The sequence below is a fragment of the Mesoplodon densirostris genome, chromosome 16 (assembly GCF_025265405.1).
Source record: "Mesoplodon densirostris isolate mMesDen1 chromosome 16, mMesDen1 primary haplotype, whole genome shotgun sequence".
Classification (NCBI taxonomy): Eukaryota; Metazoa; Chordata; class Mammalia; order Artiodactyla; family Ziphiidae; genus Mesoplodon; species Mesoplodon densirostris.
The window spans coordinates 64,913,133-64,936,034 of record NC_082676.1 but is presented as its reverse complement, the minus strand read 5'-3'; the positions used below and the strand labels follow the sequence as shown (position 1 = coordinate 64,936,034).

At 52.4% G+C, this 22,902-nt stretch overlaps 2 protein-coding genes across 2 annotated transcripts; both read left to right on the top strand.

Moving 5' to 3' along the window:
* The first annotated feature begins 4,906 nt into the window (after positions 1 to 4,906).
* LOC132476984 (testisin-like) lies at positions 4,907 to 15,786 on the top strand. The gene is given in 5 exon segments (XM_060079238.1): positions 4,907 to 5,048; positions 5,117 to 5,282; positions 6,017 to 6,300; positions 15,028 to 15,182; positions 15,568 to 15,786. Coding segments are annotated over 5 exon segments (966 nt in total).
* A 3,663-nt stretch (positions 15,787 to 19,449) lies between these two features.
* Positions 19,450 to 22,613, top strand: PRSS33 (serine protease 33). The gene is given in 7 exon segments (XM_060079237.1): positions 19,450 to 19,460; positions 20,701 to 20,804; positions 21,234 to 21,268; positions 21,270 to 21,397; positions 21,625 to 21,893; positions 22,085 to 22,254; positions 22,455 to 22,613. Coding segments are annotated over 7 exon segments (876 nt in total).
* The last annotated feature ends 289 nt before the right edge of the window (positions 22,614 to 22,902 follow it).

Genomic DNA, 22,902 nt, shown 5'->3' with positions numbered 1-22,902 from the left:
TATAAATGTATTCTTTTTTTTTTTTTTTTTTTTTTTTTTTTGCGGTACGCGGGCCTCTCACTGTTGTGGCCTCTCCCGTTGCGGAGCACAGGCTCCAGACGCGCAGGCTCAGCGGCCATGGCTCACGGGCCCAGCTGCTCCGCGGCATGTGGGATCTTCCCAGACCGGGGCACGAACCCGTGTCCCCTGCATCGGCAGGCAGACCCTCAACCACTGCGCCACCAGGGAAGCCCATAAATGTATTCTTTTAATTTTGTTTTGATTTAAGAATATATATTGGTGGAAAAATTGCAAAAAAGATGAAAGTGGCTGTGGAGTATCACATAGCAGATAACTGCAGATAAAATAGAACCCAAGGCTTGAAGTCTTAAGAATGAGCTATAGGAATATTTTACATTGATAAAAGTTACAAGCCACTGAAAAGATGTAAGAGGCATGAGCCTTTATGCCCCGATAACAGAGCTTTGAAATACATAAAGCAAAAAATGTTCTAAATACTCAATAAACTAATAAATCCACACTTTTAAATCAGAAATCAAGAGATTAGGTAGAGGAAAAAAGCAATAATGCAGTACTGAGTATTCACTGAGCATGATTTTTGTTTAAACCAACCATTTGGGGCTGCTCAGAGACCCAGCGAGCCCCTTCGAGGGGAGTTGCCTGCAGGCTAGGTTGATGCAAGGGTCAACTGAGAAGAATGGGTACTTAAAACAAATTTTTTAAATTGGAGTATAGTTGCTTTACAATGTTGTGTTAGTTTCTGCTGTACAGAAAAGTGAATCAGTTATACGTACACATATATCCCCTCTTTTTTAGATTTCCTTCCCATTTAGGTCACCACAGAGCATTGAGTAGAGTTCCCCGTGCTATACAATAGGTTCTCATTAGTTATCTACTTTATACACAGTAATGTATCTATGTCAATCCCAATCTCCCAATTCATCCCAACCCCACTTTCCCTCCTTGGTAACCATAAGTTTATTCTCTACATTTGTGACTCTATTTCTGCTTTGCAAATAAGTTCATCTGTACCATTTTTCTAGATTCCACATATAAGTGATATTATATGATATTTGTTTTTCTCTTTCTGACTTACTTCACTCTGTATGACAATCTCTATGTCCATCCTTGTCCCTGCAAATGGCGCTATTTCGTTCCTCTTTATGGCTGAGTAATATTCCATTATATATATGTACCACATCTTTATCCATTCCTCTGTCGATGGACATTTAGGTTGCTTCCATTTCCTGGCTATTGTAAATATTGCTTCAATGGACATTGGGGTGCATGCATCTTTTTGAATTATGGTTTTCTCCAGATTTATGCCTAGGAGTGGGATTGCTGGGTCATATGTTAGCTTTTTGAGAAGTGGAAAAAATTTAGGAATCAGAAAAGTCTCCCACATTCCTTCTCCCTGCAGTGCCCAAGGCTGGTCAGCTCTCCTTTCTTGATCATACAGCTCCCTGTTCTGTGACACTGGTCATGTCTGTCACAGGGGTTGTGAGCTGGGGATCCCACTGCGGGCTCCCTAAGAGGCTGGGTGTTTCCACCAACGTCAGCGTCTACACCACATGGGTTGTCAGCACAACCTGGAACTCAGCTCGGGATGTCAGGAACTTCTCTCCAAGCCTTGCTAGGATCTTATCTTTGCCCTGTTGTTGCTTCTGGGACCGCTTGGGGGCACCCCCGTCTCCCTTTGGCTTGCCTTGCCTATCCGGGCAGTCAGCCGGGCAACCTCAGACCCTGCATCCCAAACTCATGCCCTCTCTCTCTGCTCCCTGCCAAGAGTGTAGCAGGCGGTTCCTGCAGGGACCTACTCCCCAAACCCTCCCCAATAGTCACCTTCAACCATCCACCTATCCTCTGTCCTCCAGGGACCTTCTCTGGTTCCGCCCCCACACCCAGCCCCATGACAAGCCCCCTTCCCAATACCCACATCTATCCCTCTTCAGACCTCACAGCCCTGGGCCCAGCATCTGTGTCTCATGTGTCCCCAGGGGGCCCCAAGATGCCCTCTCTCCCTCCTTGCCACCCTGTGGACCCCCAGGGACAGAACCTGCTTCTCACCCACCATTCAAGGCTGAGTCTCAAGGAGCACCCACGTTCAAGGATTCCTTGGGTGGTTTCTGGGACTCTTGGAACTGGGGTTTCCAGCGCCCAGTGCTGGGCTGGTGCCTTTGCAGACGTGTCTGTCTGAGAGGCAGTAAAGCCTAGCTGGCGGAAGGACATTCCTCTGCCTTGGTGATCCTCCCTGTGCCTTGCATCCCCAGAGGGATGCATGAGAAAGTATCTTCCATGTGTAGGAGCTTAACCACAGGGCGTCACCAGATGCTCACAGCAGCCCTGCAAGGTGCACATTACTGTTACCTCCATTTTTCAGACTGGGAATCTGAGGGCTGCAAACCCCGGGGCTTGCCCGAGCCCACTCTCCCCAGAAGCCCTGTCCCTGGCTCAGTGGCCAGCAGAGCAGTAACATATCCTGGGGTTCCTGGCAGGGCTGCGGGGGAATCCACATCACCCTGACGTGGATGGTGAGGGCTCGGGGCCAGGCTGGGCTTGCTCTTTACCTCTTTCCCTCTTTCCCCAGCCCCGGTCTTTCCAGGGGAGCCCAGGAACTGGCTGGAGAAATGTAAGCCGGTAGCTGGAGGAGGGAGCACAGGGCTGGGACCCTGTGTGTGTGAGTGGGGACCCCTGTTAGCCGCTGCGCAGGGCAGAGGAGCAGGAGTGGGGCCCTTTGGGTCCTCCATCAGCCCTTCAATTCCACATTCACTGGGTGTGTCACATGCAGTCCCTGGAGGGAGCCGACAGCTACACACCCAAAGAACCGAACAAGATCATTTTGGGCATTGCTAAGTTCTAGGGAGGAAATACAACAGGTCAGTGAGAAGGACAGTCAGTGGGGGCATATGGGGTTGGCTTTAGATGGGAGGGGGACAGGGAAAGCCTAGCTGAGGAGGTGACATTAGCACTGAGACTTGAAGGCCCAGAAGAAGCCTGCTGCGTGACCATCTGGACGAGGGGTCTGCAGGGAGAGGCCGGCCCAAGGCTGGAGCAGGCATGGCATTCACCAGGAAAGGACAGTAGGGGCAGGAGACAGGCAGGTGGTCAGAGGGAGGAGAGAGCTCTCAAGAGCCGTAGGCAGCCCCGAGGATTGCACAGGACCTGCGGCTTAAGCGATCCTTCAGGCTTCAGGGGAGGAGGAGTTCCTGGGCTGTCCCCACAGCACTGGAAGTTAGGTGATGGCACTGTGTCTCATCTTGTGCAAGGAGCAAAACTTAGCCCTGATCCAGGGAGCTCACAGTGACTGGCCAGTCACAAGCGCTGCGGTGCCAAAGGCCACAGAGGGGGACCTTCTTAGGGGAAAACTCCAGCCCTTGCTGCACGCAGTCTGCCCCTGTGTCCACCAGCCAGAGCCCATGCCCACTGTTCCCTCTGCAGTGTGTGAAGTCCAGGAGGTTTGCTGACAGGCTGGCTTCATCCTCTGCAGAAGTTTCCGTTGTCCCCAAGCATCAGGCGTCTCCCCCTTGTCTCCACCAGTGTGCCCGGGTCAAGGACACCATCTGGGAACCCTCTTTCCCGCTTGGCCAGGCAGGGAACCTGCTCTGCCTGCTCCTGCCTCCAGCGGCTCATTCCCTCGGCAGTCACCACCCAGGCCCTGCTGAGGGTGCTGCCGGGCTGGGCCCAAGACCCAGGGCTCCCGAGGGGGATACACACCTGTGGATATTCCTTCAAGTCTAGACTGGCTCCCCTGCCTGGAGGGACCCCAAGAAGCCAATGCTGGGGGACTCATCACTCCGTGAACACCTCCACATCCCGGGTAGTGTTCAGGACACACAGAGGGGCACCAAGCAGGCACAGCCTTCCCAGGTTCCCAGTTTGTAGAGTCACCGGTCACAGGGACGCTGGGATGAACAACCCAGCGACGTCTCTCTCTCCCTTTCTTTGGCAATTTCCTTCCCCCCAGGACCCAGGGCAAGAAAGTTTGTGAAAGGAAGTTTCAACTTTCAAGACTGAATCCTGAGGAGGATGATAAAAGGGGCCGGGGCCTGCCACCAGGGGGCAGCCTGGGCCGCACGTGGGGACTAGCCTGAGGCCGCACAGGGAGGGACAAGACCCAAGATCATCATTTCCCCAAGAAAGGCTTGTGAGGGATCTTCTCTTCCTGGCTTAGCCCAACAGTGCGAGACCCCCAATGGGGGTCTCAGTGAGGACTTGCTAATGTGCTTTCACGGGAGTCCTGGCTGTGGGGCAGGTCCTTGGTCCTTCCTAGCGGAAGGAATGGGTAGAAAAGAGGGCAGCATTGGGGGCAGCCAGGCCCCCAGGGTCGCAGACAAGTAAGGGATCGTCTGGGTACACTGACTCCTGGGCCATAACAAGGTACGTAGTTGGGGGACCGAGCCCCAGTAGAAGCTCAAAGCCGGGGCACTGTGACGTCCCAGTTTCCCAAACTGCCCTTGGACCAGAGAGGTCAAGCTGAGGGAAGGGGGTGGCCAGGGTTCCCGTGGCTCCCTCTCCCCGAGGGGGCGCCCCAACCGGGCCTTGGAGCTGGCGGAAGCAGAGGGGGCGCCAGGCGGCGGGAAGAAGAGGCCATGGGCGCGCAGGTCGGGGCGCTGCTGCTTGCGCAGCTGTTGGTGCGGGTCGAAATCGAGAGGCAGGGAGAGCTGAGGCGGGGGCTGCCGGCGCAGCTAGGGGTGATGGGGGAAAGGTGGGGCGCGTGGAGACCAAGGGGAGCTCACTTTCTCTCCTACCCGCAGCGTTGCGGGATAGGGACCTGTTGCTTCCAGGTAAGGCGTCCATGGGGCGCGCTTCCCTGCGCAGGGCACCTGAGCCGGAGCGCGAAAGGCGACTCATCTTTTCCTCTCCCCGCCCCAGGTTTCGAGAACTCTTCTATGCTCGCGTGTAACTGATGGGGCCCCCCCGCCTGGGTGTGGGGGAGGGGCGGGCGCCTGTGGACCACGTGGGGCAGGTCCCCAGCGTCCCCTTCTTCCTGGGCGGCAAGACCCCTGGACGCGCGTTTCCCCGGGGCGCCCTTTCCCTTCTCGCACCCGGTGGGTGAGGGTGGACGGGGTGGGCCTGCCTCCCGCAGCTCAGCCTGGTGTCTGTCTGTCCATCCCAGGGCCATGTGGCCAACGGACTGTCCCGACACGCATAGTGGGTGGAAAGGATGCAGAGCTTGGGCACTGGCCGTGGCAGGGCAGCCTGCGCCTATGGGGCTCCTACTACTGCAGGGCAAGCCTGCTGAACCGACGCTGGGTGCTCTCGGCCGCGCACTGCTTCCAAAAGTGAGTCTGGGGGCAGGCAGCCCGCTGACCCCGGGCCCTGGGTCTGCACCAGGACCTGCGCGCATGCCCCACGTGGACACGGCCCTCGTATGCTCCTGAGGCCCAGTCCAGGCTGCAGCCCGTTACGCACCCACGCGAGTCCCCCAGGGCGCTCCGGGAGGAAACCCTGTGCGGTTTCTACCAGAACGTTCTCCCAGAACATTCCCACGCACATTTGTTTGTCTTGTTCTTTTCTTTCTCGCTTCACTTGTCCCCAAATGGCACCACCAACCTCCACCTTCTTCACCCCACCTCCTAGCGGAGGAGACACCCGCCCCCCGCCGGGGGAGGAATGGGCTGAAGTAAGTGCTGGACACAGAGCCTGGCCTGTGGTGACAGTGGCCCCGGAAGCTGTTTTGAGCCCAGCCTGCTGTGACGCCCGTGCACCTGCTCGTTGCCTTTTGAGAAGGGCTCTTGGAGGTGACAGGTGGTTGACTGACTGGCCAGACGAGGTGGCAGGGGAGGCACCCTCCTGCCAACCCCCCCAAGTCCCCAGGTGTGGGACTTTGTTTGGGGCTGTCTGGGCTCTCCCCGTTTTTACCCTGGCCTCTTTGGTCAAAGAAAGACCTGCTAATGGTGTCTGGGGTGGGCCCCGCAGCAGCCCGGGGGTCTCAGCTCAGGGAGCAGCCCCAGGTGTGCTCAGGTGGCCCACCCTCCCTCTGAGGACCCCTGACGGCTTTCTCCTCCCCTGCCAGCAACAGAGATCCCTATGAATGGTCGGTCCAGTTTGGCAAGCTGTCTGCCACACCGTCCATTTGGAACCTGCAAGCCTACTACAACCGTTACAACGTGGAGTAGATCTTTTTGAACCCCAATTATCTGGGGGCTGCATCGTATGACATCGGCCTGCTGAAGCTGTCCTCCTCCGTTACCTACACCAAGTACATCCAGCCCATCTGTCTCATGGCTTCCTCCTCTGAGTTTGAGAACCAGACTGACTGCTGGGTGACCAGCTGGGCAGACATTGAAGAAGATCAGGGTGAGGCTGGGGACAGATGGGTCTGGGGAGGGGGAGGGCAGCAATGTCATGTCCACTCATTCTAGCTGCACCAGCCTCAGTGGCCCCCACCTTGGCAGCATCACCTCTTTGGCCTGCTCAGCATCCTCTCCACACTGGCTCTCCACTCTTTTTTTTTAATATAAATGTATTTATTTTTGGCTGCGTTGGGTCTTGCACGGGTTTTCTTTGGTTGTGTCCAGCGGGGGCTACTCTTTGTTACAGTGCGCGGGCTTCTCATTGCGGTGGCTTCTCCTGTTGCGGAGCATGGGCTCTAGGCACGTGGGCTTCAGTAGTTGCAGCACGCGGGCTCAGTAGTTGTAGCTCACGGGCTCCAGAGTGCAGGCTCAATAGTTGTGGCACACGGGCTTAGTTGCTCCGTGGCATGTGGGATCTTCCCGGACTAGGGCTCAAACCCGTGTCCTCTGCATTGGAAGGTGGATTCTTAACCACTGCGTCACCAGGGAAGTCCTCTTTTTTTTTTTTTTTAATTTTAGATTTTTTTTTGATGTGGACCATTTTTTAAAAGTCTTTATTGAATTTGGTTACAATATTGCTTCTGTTTTTTTATGTTTTGGTTTTTTCGGCCACGAGGCATGTGGGATCTTACCTCCTGGACCAGGGATGGAACCCACACCCCCTGCACTGGAAGGCGAAGTCTTAACCACTGGACCACCAGGGAAGTCCGTGGCTCTCCACTCTTGCTCCCCTCTAAAGAGCAGTGCTTTCTGTATACACACCCAGCTCCCCCTCCCTTCCGGATACTGTGAGCCAGAAGCCAGAGAGGGTGGCTCGCCAGAAGCCAGAGAGGGTGGCTCGCTGGCCCAGGCCCGAAGCCCCAGCCTGCAGGGGTGGGGCTGGGGAGGGCTGTTTCAGGAAGGCCGCCTTTCCACCCCAGCAGGGTGCTCACCACCACCCCCACCGCCAGCCAGCCTCCCACTCTGGCTTCTTCATCCCTTCTGCACCTGCCAGAGTGGCCTCCTGTCCTGGAGTGCCAGCTCTTTTTCTCTCCTTGAAATGTCAAGCCATGCTCCAGCCTTGGCCCCCCACTGAATCTCTGTGGGGCTCCTTGCGCTGTCATGAGCTGCCACCTGCTTCTCTCTCACCACAATCCTCTGAAACCGCTGGACACAGGCCCCCCAGAGGGGCTCCGGGGGCTCTAGCCTGATGGACTGGACGGCGCCTCATACTGCTCCCTGGTCCAGCGTGGCCCTGCCTCACCCTTAACCACAGCAACCATATAGATAAAGCTCCTCTCATGTGCTCTGTGTCCCTGGCACTGTTCTGTGTTCCAGGGACTATCTTCCTTCTGGAGCCTACCTGCCAATGAGGCTGGGAACATTTTTATACCTACTTTACAGATGAGCAAGCTTGGAGAGGTATGGAAATTGCCCAAGGCCCCAGGGCTCAATGGAGAAGCCAGGGCTCACTGGCCCGGAGAGGGTAGCACACCTGGAATTGGCAGGGGGCAGATAGAGGAGTCGACAGGAGACCTGCCCTGTCCTTTCCCTTCACCTGAAGGGGCTGGAGAAAGTGCCCCTGTGCAGACTGCCTGGGCCCAAAGGGCTGAACGGGTGTGAGCCAAGGAGCCTAGCCAGGCAGACTCTGCTCCCTCCCCACGGCTGACAGGTGGTAACACCCAGCCCCAGCCTGAACCCTCACTCTCACAGGTAGAAGGTGACTTCTTGTCCCCCACCCCCCAGCCCTGATATACTCTGTACTAGCTGGGAAACCTTGGGCAAGGCACTTCATCTCACTGTGCCTCAGCTTCCTCATCTGTAAAAATGGCATAATAATAGCTCCCACCTGAGAGGGTAGTTCTGAGGCTTAAAAGCGTTCATACATGAGGGCTTAGCAGAGCGCCCGGCAGCCAGGAAGCTCTATTTACAGACCAGCTTTCAGTGTTACTGTGGTCACCATCCTCTGCAGGATAAGGAGGTGATTCGGCCCCAGACTTAGGAACTGGACAGATCTGGGATCATATCAGGCTCTGGCAGTTCCCTGATACTTTGCTGGGGGTGGGGGAGGGCAATCTTGCTCCTGAATCTTTCTTTACCTGAGAATGGGGCTTGATCGAACTGCATCCTGGGGGGCCGGGCATGCGCAAATGCACGGGGAGAGAGTGCACCAGGGCTGCCCCACCTCCTCAGGCACCTGGGCGCTGGACTGTGTTAATCCTAAACCATCTCAGCTGCACTAGCCCTGCCCTCAGGAGTGCTACGGTCTCTCCCCTGTCTCTCCCCGGGGCCTGTTATCTGCAGGCTACAGAGAGGGAAACCTATAACAGTTTGTCCATCCATTGGTTCTTTTTTTTTTTTTTTTTTTTTTGCGGTACACAGGCCTCTCACTGTTGTGGCCTCTCCCGTTGCTGAGCACAGGCTCCGGACGCGCAGGCTCAGCAGCCATGGCTCACGGGCCTAGCCGCTCCGCGGCATGTGGGATCTTCCCGGACCGGGGCACGAATCCGAGTCCCCTGCATCGGCAGGCGGACTCTCAACCACTGCGCCATCAGGGAAGCCCCCCAACCCATTTTTAAACTGAGTTGCCTTTGTTGTGACGTTGTAATCGTTTTTATATATTCTGAATACTAGACCCTCTTTAGATATATGATTTGCAAATATTTTTTCCTATTCTGTGGGGTTTTTTTTTCCTTTTTTCTTCTTTTTTTTTTTTTTTAAACTGGTTCCTGGGTCTCACTCCATGGATTTAATTGGTCTGGGATGTGGCACAGACATTGGGATATTTTAAAGCATCCCGGGTGAATCTAATATGTAGCTAAGGGTAAGACCAGTTGGCTTAATGGGGTTCATGATGCTTAGAGAGCCAAGTGATGCCAGGAAAGAGGCAATAATCTCCAGGAAAAGGATGAAGAGCTAAAGGTTTGAGAGTTGAAATGAAGACCTAGCTGAGGTTCTGCAGAACAGGTAGGCTTTAGTGTCAGAAGGTTGTGTTTTGAATCCTCTTACTTAAATCTTCAGTTTCTTCGAAAGAGGCATCATAGCTCCTTCCTTCCAGGTTGTTCCATGTTGTCAGTCCCTGGTGTTGATGGGGGAAGAGCACTTCAGATGCAGGGCTGAGCCAAGACTCGTGGACCACACCTCTTTTCAAGTTCATGATAGTATCTATTGATGCACAGAATATTTTAATTTTGATGAAGTTCAGATTATTTTTTCTCTGGCGCTTTTGCTTTTGGTGTCATGTCGAAGAAATCATTGCCAAATTCAAGGTCATGAAGATTTACCCTCATGTTTTCTTGAAGAGTTTTATAGTTTTAGCTGTTATATGTATATCTTTGATTCTTTTTTTTTTTTTTTTTTTTCCGGTACGCAGGCCTCTCACTGTTGTGGCCTCTCCCGTTGCGGAGCACAGGCTCCGGACGCGCAGGCTCAGCGGCCATGGCTCAGGGGCCCAGCTGCTCCGCGGCATGTGGGATCTTCCAGGACCAGGGCACGAACCCATGTCCCCTGCATCGGCAGGCGGACTCTCAACTACTGTGCCACCAGGGAAGCCCTCTTTGATTTATTTTGACTTGATCTTTGTTTATGGTGCGAAATAGTGGGTCCAACTTCATTTTTTGCATTTGGATATCTAGTTGTCCCAGCACCATTTGTTAAAGAGACTATTCTCTACTCCACTGAATTATCTTGGCACCCTTGTCAAAAATCAGTTGACCAAAGAAGGATGGGTTTATTTTCTAGACTCACAATTCTATTCCGTTTGTCTGTATGTTTATCCATTTGCTAGGACCCCATTGTTTGATTCCTGTAGCTTCCAAGTATGTTTTGAAATTGGGAAGTGTGTATTCTCCAACTTTGTTTACTTTTTCAAATATTGGTTTTGTTATTTGGGGTCTCTTGATAGTCCCTCTAAATGTGAGGATGAGCTTGTCAATTTCCACTAAAAAGGCCATTGGAATTTGGATAGGGGTTGCATTGAATCTGTGGATTGCTTTGGGGGAGTATTGTCTTCTAAATAATATTGTCTCCAGTCCATAAACAGAAGATACGTTTCCATTTATTTATGTCTTCTTTAATTTCTTTCAGCAATGTTTTGTAGTTTTTTGTGTACAGGTCCTCAATTAAATCTAACTATTTTATTCTTTTTTTTTTTTTCTTTTTGCGGTATGCGGGCCTCTCACTGTTGTGGCCCCTCCCGTTGCGGAGCACAGGCTCCGGATGCGCAGGCCCAGCGGCCATGGCTCACGGGCCCAGCCGCTCCGCGGCATATGGGATCCTCCCAGACCGGGGCACGAACCCGTATCCCCTGCATCGGCAGGCGGACTCTCAACCACTGCGCCACCAGGGAGGCCCTATTTTATTCTTTTTGATGCTATCGTAAAATGAAATTTCTTTTCTAATATCCTTTTGAAATTGTTCATTGGTAGTGTATAGAAATATAACTGACTTTTATGTCTTGATTTTAGATCCTGCAAATTTGCTGAATTCATTTATTAATTATAGTCCTTCTTTGTATACTCTTCATTATTTTCTATATGTAAGATCATGTCATCTGTGAATAGACCTAGTTTTACTTCTTCCTTTCCAACTTGGACGTGTTTTATTTCCTTTTCTTGCCTAATTGCTCTGACTAGAACTTCCAACATTCTAAAATGTTAGATAGAAGTGACAAAAAACTGACATCATTGTCTTTTTCCTGATCTTAGGGGGAAAGCTTTCAGTCTTTCACAATTCTGTAGCTGTGGGTTTTTCACATATGATCTCTATCATGTTAAGGAAGTTCTCTCTATCCTTAGTTTATTTAGTGTTTTTATAATGAAAGTGTTGGATTTTCCTGCATCAATTAGGATAACCATGTGGGGTTTTTTCTTTCCTTCATTCTATTACTGTAGTCTGTAGTATGTTATATTGATTGATTTTCGTATGTTGAACCCACCTTGCACTCTGGATAAATCTCGCTCGGTTGTGGTGTAGAATTCTTTTAATATGCTGCTGGATTCAGTTTGCTGGTATTTTGTTGACCATTTTTGCCATATATGTTGGTCTGTAGTTTCTTTTTGTGTGTGATAACTTACTTGGGCTTTGGTGTCACAGTAATGCCAGTCTCATGGAATGAGTTAGGAAGTGTTCCTTCCTCTTCTGTTTTTTGGAAGAAGGATTGATGTTAATTTCTTCCTGTGTTTGATGGAAGTCACCATTTAAGCCATCTGGCCCAAGGCTTTTCTTCATTGGGAGGTTTCTGACTAGTGACTAAATCTTTTTACTTGTTATGTGTCTGTTCAGATTTTCTATTTCTTCTTGAGTCTGTTTTAGTATTTTGTGTGTTCCTAGGAATTTGTCCATTTCCTCTAGGTTATATAATTTGTTGGAATACAATTGTTCATAGTATTCACTTATAGTCCTTAATTTTTCTTTAAGGCCAGTAATAATGTCCCCACTTTCATCGTCAATTTTGTTGATCTTTCAAAGAACCAACTTTTGGTTTTGTTGATTTTCGCTATTGTTTTTCTGTTCCCTAGTTTGATTTTTTTCCATTCCTCTCTTTATTATTTCCTTTCTTCTACCCTTGGGTTTAATTTGCTCTTTTTTTTTCTAGTTCCTTAAGTTAGATTGTTGATTTGAGATTTTTCTCATTTATTAACATAGGCATTTCCAGCTATAAATTTCCTTGTGAGAATTGCTTTTGCTGCATCCCATAAGTTTTGGTATGTTGTGCTTTTATTTCCATTCATCTCAAAGTACTTTCTAATTTTCCTTGTGATTTCTTCTTTGACCCATTGGTTAGGAGTATGTTGTTTAATTTCCACATATTTGTGAATTTTTCAGTTTTCCTTCTGTTATTGATTTCTAGCCTCAATCCACTGTTTTCTATGATGTCAATCTTTTCTAATTTATTGCAACTTATTTTGTGGCCTGACATGTCATCTATCTTGGAGAATGTTTTGCATCCACTTGAAAGGAATGTGTATTCTGCTCTTTTTTGGGTGGATTGTTCTGTATATGTCTTTTAGGTCTAGCTGCTTTATAATGCTGTTCAAGTCCTCTGTTATCTTACTGATCTTCTCTCTGGTTGTTCTATCCATTAATAAAAGTGGGGCATTGAAGTTTCCAACTGTTCTTGTAGAACTGTCTATTTCTCCCACCAGTTACATCAATTTTGCTTCATGTATTTTGGGGCTCAGTTGTTAGATGTGTAGATATTTATAATTATTATATCTTGAGGACTTGCCACTTTTATCAACATATAATGTCCTTCTTTGACTCTTTTTTAAAATATTTATTTATTATTTATTTTGGCTGCGCTGGGTCTTAGTTGCGGCATGCATGATCTTCATTGCGGCATGCGGGATACTTAGTTGCGGCATGTGGGATTTCTTAGTTGTGGCATGCAGACTTCTTAGTTGCAACATGCAGACTCTTAAGTTGCAGCATGCATGTGGGATCTAGTTCCCTGACCAGGGATCAAACCCAGGCCCCCTGCATTGGGAGCACAGAGTTTTACCTGCTGGACCACCAGGGAAGTCCCCCTCCTTTGACTCTTGTAACATGTTTTGACTGAAAATCCATTTTCTCTGACATTAGTATACCAACCTCAGCTCTTTTTGGTTACTGTTTGCATGGAATCTCTTTTTCCAACCTTTCACTTTAAACCTATATTTACCTTTGGATCTAAAATTATTGTTGGGCTTCACTGGTGGTGCAGTGGTTAAGAATCTGCCTGCCAATGCATGGGACACAGGTTCGAGCCCCAGTCTGGGAAGATCCCACATGCCACGGAGCAACTAAGCCCATGCGCCACGACTACTGAGCCTGCACTCTAGAGCCCACGAGCCACAACTGCTGAGCCCATGTGCCACAACTACTGAAGACCGCGCACCTAGAGCCTGTGCTCCGCAGCAAGAGAAAGCACCACAATGAGAAGCCTGTGCATCGCAACAGAGTGGCCCCTACTTGCCACAACTAGAGAAAGCTCACCCAATGCGGCCAAAAATAATAAATAAATAAATTTTTAAAAATAAAAAAATTTAAAAATAATAAAATTATTGTCTTGTAGACAGGATATAGTTGGATCTCTGTTTTTAATCCATTCTGCCAATCTCTGCCTTTTAATTGGAGTGTTTAATAGTTACATTAAAATTAATTACTGATAGGGAAGGATTTAATTCCACCATTATTCAATTTGTTTTCTATATTTTGTCAGGTGTAGAAGATATAGATATCTTATATCTATATCATATCTATATCTATACCTAAGTCTTATATCTTTTTTGTTCCTTATTTCCTCCTTTTTGTGTTTGATTTTTATTAGTGTACTGTATTGATTTCCTTCTCATTTCCTGTTCTGTATATTTTTTAGTTATTTTCTCAGCAGTTTCCCTGGAGATTACAGTTAATAACTTAAACTTATAACAGTCTATTTTGAATTAATATCAACTTAGGTTCAATAGCATACAAAAGTTCTGTTCCTATACAACTCTATTCTTCTCAAGTTGTTATTGTCACAGTTTACATCTTTATATATTGTGTAACCGTATCTTTATATATTGTGTAACCAATCTCTGTGTAACAGATTTACAATTATTGTCTTTTAAATTGCATTTGTCTTTTTTTTTTTTTTTTTTTTCAGTACGTGGGCCTCTCACCGTTGTGGCCTCTCCCATTGCGGAGCACAGGCCCCGGACGCGCAGGCTCAGCGGCCATGGCTCACGGGCCCAGCCGCTGCGCGGCATGTGGGATCCTCCCAGACCGGGGCACGAACCCAGGTCCCCTGCATCGGCAGGCGGACTCCCAACCACTGCGCCACCAGGGAAGCCCTGCATTTGTCTTTTAAATTGTATAGCAAAAAAAGGTATGAACCAAAACTATAATACTGGCTTGTATGTTTACCTGTGTAGTTACATTTACCAGTGTTTTCTATTTCTTCCTATGGGTTTAAGTTACTGGCTACTGCCCTTTCATTTCATCCTGAAGGGCTCCCTTTTCCATTTCTTGTAGGGCAGGCCTACTAATGATGAGCACTCTCAGCATTTGCTTATCTGGGAATATCTTAATCTCACCTTCATTTTTTTTGAAGGATAGTTTTGCCTGATCTAGAATTCTTGATTGACTGTTTTAGTCTCTTAGCACTTTACATATGTCATTGCACTGCCTTTTGGCCTCCAGGGTGTCTGAAAAGGATGTGGCTGTCAATCTTGTTGAACGTCCTTATACTTGATGTGTAGCTTCTCTCTCACTGTTTACAAGATTCTCCCTTTGTCTTTGTGTTTTGATATTTTGATGAAAATGTATCTCAGTGTGGATCTCCTTGTGTTTATCCTACTTGGAATTTGTTCACCTTCTTGAATGTGTAGATTCATATCTTTCATCAAATTTGGGAAAACTTCAGCCTGGATCCTGCAGCTATACTAATTATAAACAAGGTCAGCTGCATCAGCCCCTCCCCCTGTGTATGCTTCAGCCATGGTCTCTCCCCACTGGCTCAGGCAGGGCCTGTCATCTGCAGGCTACAGGGAGGGAAACCAAGCCTCAGGGAGGTACTGTGACAGCCTGTCCATCCATTGGGTCCTTCTGTGATATTGTTCATCACCCACCACATGCTGGGTGCTGGACTAGAACAGAGGAATCCAGGGCAATGTCCCAGGTACTGTGGGTACTCCAGGAAGTCCACTCCCCTTCATACCCCCTTTCCCCAGATGGCAGAGGAGAGGCTAAGGTTGTTGTCTTTCTCTCTCCCACTCTCAACCCCTGACAGACCTGCTACCTCCCTACAATCTTCAGGAAGTGCGAGTCTCCATCAAAAACAAATCCCGGTGTTCCTACCCGTTCCATCAGCCTGCTTACCGCAGTCACAGCAGTAATAATATGATTTGTGCTGGCTCTGAGGACGGCAACACTGACACCTGCAAAGTGAGTACCCCTGCCCCAGTGAGGGCCATACTGAAACTGGGTACCACCCCTCCCAATCTTGGGCCTGAGAGCAACCACCTTGACCCCTACCAATCCACCCTTAGAGTTTATTCATGAGAAAATCATTGTAGACCTCATTTATCCAGCCTATAAAACAAGCTTCCCGTTTTACATTAAGTGTTCCTCCTTTGATCCTTATGTGAAATTGAGTGGATAGACTATTGCCCCCCTTTGCAGATGCAGAAACTGAGGTTTGTTTGCTTCCAGGGGAGGAGTGGGATTTGCAGCCAGTCTGCCCAGCTCCACAGCCCCTCCTGCTCTATCAGCGTCTCCACTGGCCCCTCCTGCCCCACCCCAGGTCTTGCTCACCCACACTGCTTCCCAGGGTGACCCAGGCGGACCCTTGGTCTGTGAAAAGAATGGGCTGTGGATTCCGATTGGAATCATGAGCGGGGGAGTGGGCTGTGGTAGGCGCAACCGGGCCAGCATCTACACCAATGTCAGTAGTTACTTCAACTGGATTCAGATGCTCGTGGGCCGCAGCACACCCAGGCCAGAACTCTCTCAGTTGCTGCTGCCCCTCGCTCTGCTCTGGGCTCCCTGACTCCTGTAGCTGGCCTGTGCACACATAAGCCCATGAGGGTGCAGTAGTTACTGCAGCTCCAGACACATTCGCCAAGGGCTGGGGGCACGCCAGTGGCAGGACTGCCTGCTGGACCAGGCCCAGTCCCCTTCTGTCCCCTTTGCTAATAAACGTGTGCATGTTCATGTTGATGCCTTGCACCACGTTCTATGGCCCTGGGTGGATTCCTGGACACCCTCACTGTTACCCATGTCCCATCTACCCTAAGACCGCTCCTGAACTCCTAAACCATCGTCACCCATCTGTGCTATACAGGCTTTGGTTGCAAACAACAGAACCCTCTCAGGTTAGTTCAATCAGAAAGATAATTTACAGGGATTTCTCTGGTGGTCCGGTGGTTAAGACTCTGTGCTCCCAATGTAGGGGCCCAGGTTCAATCCCTGGTCAGGGAACTAGAACACTCATGCCGCAACTAAAGATATCCTGCAACAAAGATCCCGTGTGCTGCAACTAAGACCTGGTGCAGCCAAAAAATAAATATTTTTAAAAAAGAAGATAATTTACAGGAGGACATAAGTAGCAACAGGGTCCCTGGGGGCTAGGAAGGCTGGAGTGGGGTGCAGTGGAGGAAACGCCTCCAAACACCCCCAGCGCTCATGCCGTGTTCCCCACCACACAGACGCCAGATGCCCCTGGTCTCACCACGGTCCCCCAAAGGCTGACCCGGGACCAGGACAAGGGTGCAGGTAATTTATTTGGGAGGCGATACCAAGAAGCCTCAGTGAAGAGTGGGGAAACTGAGGCAGGAGGGGTGAGAGCCAATGACCTTTGCCCAGATGAGGTTACCCTTGTGGGCAGCTGAGGCACTGCCTGGCCGGGATCCCCTGAGAAATCACGGGGACACACCTCAGCATTGCCTGTGGGGGACAAGGACCTGGCATGGCCCCTTCTCTCCTGACTCCCTGTGGTTGAGGCTTGTCCTGGGGGCATGGGGGCTCCAAGCTCCATAGGTGGCCTGGGTGGAGGGGCAGCATCAAGCGTGTCACCTCCCCCCCACCCCAGTGCTGGGGTCCCAGAACCCAGCCTCAGCATGGCCAAGGGACCAGGCCAGCGGGGCCGGCTTGGGCTGCTTGGAACTGCTCGGGCAGATCTTGTTTTCATGAGATCCAGAGGTGCTATGAGAGCAGAAGGTATGAGAAGTTCTGGTTGATTGAGAGCTGGTCTCTGTGAAGAGGCAGGTGGAGGAGTCTTGGGAGGGTGCCCTCCTCGCCTCTGCCCACCTGGACAGCCACACAGGCTGTAGGACACCACGCTCAGGCTTCATGCCCCTTGGCAGCCCTACAAGGCTGGAGCTTCTCTTCCCCCTCATCACAGTGAGGAAACTGAGGCCCAGCAAGGTGAGAGAACCATTCAAGTCACTCAGCTCACAAGGGCCTGTGTCCACCTCTCACTGCATGGCCTGACTCAGGGGCCAGCAGGTACCAGGCGGGTGGGGTCTCCCAGGTCTCCTGTAAGACTCACCTGCATTGAGATTTCCACTCCCCCCATCTGCCCTCCCCAACAGCCAAAACCTGAGGGTGCCCCCACTCACCTCCCCCAAAGGCCCTCTGAGTTGACCCCAAGCAGAACACTCACTGTCCTGGTGTCCCATGTGTTACTGGAGGACGGTGTGATTTAATGCCTATTAAGCGCTTGGCCCCAGACCGGCCACACTGTGACGCTGCCCTGCAGGCCTGCCTGGACATTGCCCCTCCTCCAGCGCAGGCAGAGTAGCCTCTGGTGGCCCAGTGCCCATGTGACAGACTCATCCACAGAAATACCTTCAAGCCCGCCCAGGCGCACGTCCACCCATAGGGTCCTGTTCAGGGCCACCTACCCAGAGGCTCAAGAGGACTCCAGCCAGGTGCCACGGCATGCCCCTCCCCCTGGCCTGGCTCCCCCCATACCTTTGTCCCCCTTCAGGCTGCTTTGGATGACCCCTGGTTGTTGAGTCAGCATGGTGTGGGGTCTGGCTGTGGCCGTCCCAAAGGGCCCAGCTTCTGCTGGGACATCAGTGAGCACACCACCTGGATCCTGGTAAGGCCACCCCCTCCCACCTCCTCCTGCTGCCAGGTCTACAGGGTGCCCCTGGGATCTGGCCAAGGGCAGGGCTGGGCACTTGTCAGAGATGAGTTCTGTGCTGCAGATGGTGGGCTGGGCACCGCCATACTGAAACACACTGACAGGGCAGCCAGCTCAGGGCGCACCTCCCCTCCACCTTTATTGAACTGTTATTTTGTTTTCATCCTTGGCATTTAAAGACTTTGGTTGTAAGCAAAAGAATCCCCTAGTACCAGCATGAGTGAAGGAGAGTTGCTTTAGAAGGGTAAAGGACAGCCCACCAAGAGCGAGGATGACTGGAATGAGGAGCTCCAGCTCCACAGGACACTCTTTCTCAGCCTGGAAGGTTGCAGGCTCTCAGGCCAGCTGAGAGTCCTCGCCAGTGGCTGCAGCTGTGGCTGCCCCCTGCCTGGGCCCCAAGGGGTCCTCTCTCCTTCCTCCAGGGTAAAAATCCAGGGAAGGATTCTGATTGGCTGGTCTGGGGTCATGTGTCACCTCTTGATCAATCACTGTGACCTGGAGGACATGGTGGGCTGATGCCCCCGTTTGGGTCATTTGCCCTCCCCTGGGAGTGGGGACAGGTCCAGCACCAGAAAAAGGTGGGGATGACTCAGCTGTGGCCCTGAGAAGGATAGCTGTGAGAAGGGCAAGTAGATGACATTTGTCGAGGGGCCATTTCTGCAGTGTGACTCAAGGGTGGGACTGAAGGGCATGTGGGCCCAGCAGGGGTCTGTGCCTCAGTTTCTCAATCTGAGACAGGGGCTGGGTTGGGGTGAGCCCCTGGAAAGAGGTTCCTTTCCTACTCCTCTCAGGTTTGATTGTCCAATATTCAATCAGTTCCAGATCCTCCCACCATAAGCCAGTTTCTCAGTGGGAATTTGTTTCCTGGTCCCTGCACCCAGGTGTCTGTCCTCCAGGCTTCCCGCCTCACCTAAATTGCAACAGGCAGACACGCAGCTCCTTCCATCCCGCCTTCCAGTGAACTCCCCTCTCAAGGTTTGGCCCATATCCCCAGAGATAGCTGTGTGTTCCCAGGGTCCCTGGTCACTCTTGCTCCCACCTGCCTCTCCAGCTGCCGCAACTCTGCACCAAGGGGAACACTGCCCACCTGGCTCCATTCCTGCCAAGCCCTCTAATGGCAGCTGAATCCAGGGTAACGAAAGGTCAGGAGCCTTGGGGAAGGTGCTTCTTTTATTCTTGTGGCACTTCTATAGCATTTACATCAGCCAGGCACTATTCCAAGCTCTGCGTGGGCTAACCCACTTAATCTTCACAACCACCTGGGAGGCGGGTTTTACAGAAGAGGAAACTCTCCCAAGGTCTCAGGGCTGGAGGGAGGGCATTCCACAAGCTGACTCCAGAGTCCTTGAGCGTGGGCTTGAGCCTGCTCCTAGAGCGTGGACAGCAGAGGTCAGGCCTGAGGCTGCCCTCCCTCACTTCGAGTGGAGGGGCTGGGGCTGGGGCTGGTTCGCCTCTGGGTCCCCTCGTTCAAATCCTTCACCCTCACTCCCAGCATGTTGCCCTGCTGGCCCCTTTCACTTCCAAATACTCAGTGCCCACTCTGTGCTGGGCACTGTTCAGGCCATGGGGGACTGGTATGCACTGAATGTCTGTGTCCTCTACAAAATTTATATGTTGAAGCCTTAACCCCCAATGTGACTGTTTGTGGAAGTAATTAAGGTTAAATGAAGTCATAAGGGTGGGCTCTGATCCGATAAGATTAATGTCCTTCTTCTAAAAACAGACACCAGCACCACCCCCATGCCCAGCAGACATAAAGAGGAGGCCGTGTGATCACACAGTGACATGCCAGCCACCTACAAGCCGAGAGAAGAGGCCTCAGAGGGAAACCCATCTTGCCAGTTCCTTGTTCTTGGACTTCCAGCCTCCAGAATGGTGAGAAATAAGCTGTGTTTAAGGCCCCCAGTCTGTGGTGTTCTGTTCTGGCAGCCTGAGCTAAGACAGGGACAGAGACCCAGACCCTGCCTCATGGAGGGAGGACAAACAAATCAAACCTCCTCTATCGCACATCAACTCCCACTGTGACGTGGCAGAGGAGGTGTGCTGGGCAGGGAGGCCCCCAGGAGGAAGAACCAAGTGGAGGGCTGCTGGCTGACTTGGTAGAAGGAGGTTCCAGAGCCTTCTGGGAGGTGGGCACAGTCCAGGCCTAGCCCGCCAACTGAGCCCTGTCCCTAGCATCTCCCAGCCTCACCCGAGACCGGCAGCCTTGCTGTCCTGGCCACCCCAAATTGAAGAGGAGACTGTTTCCCAAGGTCAAGTCTGCTCCTGCCTCTAGGGTTAAGCGAGGAGAGCTGCCAGGTTTAAACAAGATATTCATAAGACATTCATTACCCTCCCCCCACAAAAAAAACTGTGCAGAGCTGGGGCTCGGGGGGGCTATGCAAGGCCTGGAGCCTGGGCTCTGTATGAGGCTGTCCCGGCCAGGATTTCTGGACAGAACAATGCCGCTCAGAAGCCCCAGGGACTGAGCACTGCAAGGAGCCAGGAGGTAGGATCAGGTTCAGAGATGAGCGGTCAAGGAGCCTCTGGAGCTTCATGGCCTGTCCGAAACAACCCCCGCCCCCGTTCATCCCCACCCCACATCGCCACCCCCCCATGCCTGGCTGGGCACAGGCTCCCGCCCCCAGTTCTGTGCACCTTGGCCCAAGCCAGGTTTCCTTTGAGAAACCCAGGTGTCCCTTTCCTGCCACCTCAAAAGCACTGTTCAAAGGATCTTTGTTCAAGGCTGGGCTGATGAAGCCACAGCCCCGCCCTGAACTCCTTAATTACCTCCTGGCCAGGCCCCCACCCCCTCCTGGGTCTTTAAGCCCCCAGGTCATCCCCCAGCCCAGTTAGCAAGGACACCAGCTGCAAGAGTGAGAACAGAATCCAGGGGCTGCGGGGTCTAGGGGTGGGGGGCACGCAGGAGCAGCTGTCAGGCAATGGAAATACAAGATGGGGGAGGGGCTGGGCTCCAGGGCTTGTATGGAGACCTAAGGTGGCCAAATCTCACAGCGGGTGGGGGGCAGGGGTGGTCTCTGGGGCCTGGGCATAGGGCATAGAGCCTGGGCCACAGGGCTAGGTCTGGGACCAACCAGGGTCTAAAGGAAGACAAAAGGGCCTCTGGGGGGGCTAGATCGTCCTCCTCTCTCTGAAGGCTCCAACCAGAGGGCACCCTCATTCCTAATCTCTGACCTCCCTCCCCTCACCCTGTTACCTGACACCAAACCCATAATCCAGTCCCTTCCCTGCTTCCTCCTCCAGTGTGCCAACCCCCCCCAACCTTAGCCCTGTGTCTCCCTGCCCCCATCCTCCTCCCAGTTCCCCGCTCCTCTGCTCGCCCTTGAGTTCCCCTTGTCCTCTCACAGCCTGCGGGCAGCCTCACGTGTCAAGTCTCATCGTGGGGGGGCCGAGACACCCAGGACGGAGAGTGGCCGAGGTAGGCGAGCATCCAGCACCACGGGGCACATGTGTGTGTGGGCTCGCTTACCGCCCCCCAGTGGGTGCTGACGGCAGCACACTGCTTCCTGAGGTGAGCAGGCAGCCCAGGCTTGGACAAGGAGCATTCCCCTACTCTGAGGGCTCAACGTCGAGGCGGGCAGGGGCGGGTGGAGCAAGACCCACGGAAGGGGGCGCTCCACTTGGCGGAAGCATGGTCCCCAGGCTCTGAGTGAGAGGGTGGCGGGGACGGGGGCCCTACTGGGGGTGGAGAAGGAGCTGCTTTAACTAGACCCTCTGCTGTCATGCCGGAGGGCGGAGGGCGCTGCCATCTGAGTACCGCGTGCGCCTCGGGGCACTGCACCTGGGTCCCGCCTCGCCCCATGTTCTCTTGGTGCCCATGCGGAGGGTGCTGCTGCCCCCGGACTACTCAGAGGACAGGGCCCGAGGAGACCTGGCGTTGCTGCAGCTTTGCCGCCCAGTGCCCTTGAGCACATGAGTCCAGCCCATCTGCCTGCCTGAGCCTGGGCCTTGCCCACCACCAGGCACACCATGCTGGGTCACTGGCTAGGGCAGCCTCCACTCAGGAGGTGAGGCAGAGGGCGGGGCACTGGGGCATTGGGGTGGGACAGACGATCTCTCTCCACCTCTCTCTGACCAGGAATCCCAGCCCCTCACTGCCCCAATCCAGGACCCAGCATGACCTCCAGGGACCCAAACATCCTCACAGTTTTTCCACCTCACTGTCTCCCAGCTCTTAGAAGTCCCCCTTCTTCTCCAGTGCCACTCACAGAGTGGCAACCTCTGCAGGGAGTACAGGTGCCACTGCTGGATACTCGCACCTGTGACCTCCTCTACCACACGGGCACCAGTGTTCCTCGTGCCGAGCACATCGTGCTGCCAGGGAACCTGTGCACCGGCTATGTCGAGGGCCAGAAGGATGCCTGCCAGGTGTGAGAAGCTGCCTGGAAACTCTGGAGTCCATGCTCCTATGGCCAGCACCCTACCTCCTTAGAACCCAGGACCTAAGAGGTACCACCTCCAGGGCTCAGTGTCCTGGACCCCAACCCAGAGGCACCACCTGGGGGACTGCAGCCCTGGGACCCAAAGTCCCTGGAGGGCTGGGACCTAAGCTCTTCTTTCTCCTGCAGTGTGACTCTGGAGGACCCCTGACCTGCATGAGGTCTGGGCGCTGGGTCCTAGTGGGTGTGGTGAGCTGGGGCAAGGGCTGTGCCCTGCCCAACCGTCCAGGTGTCTATACCAGTGTGGCCACTTACAGCCCTTGGATTCAGGCTCGCCTCAGCCTCTGATGCAGTGAAACTGACCTGAAGCCAGACTCTGGGGTCCCTCAGCTGCCTGGTCTGTGTGGGGATCTACACATGCCCCCACCCTGCCCCTTCTGACTTAGGGCTTAGAGGCCTAATAAAGTTAAGGGGCCATCCACCCATCCATTCATCTGTCTTTCCCCTGCCTCCTCCTTGGGGCTCACCAAACCCAAGCTGCCAACCCTCCTCCAGGAGCCTCCCGAGTATCCCGGGGTCTCACACTCCCTCCCTTCCCTTCCTGCTCATATTTAACCCCCTGAGCTCCAGTTAGAGC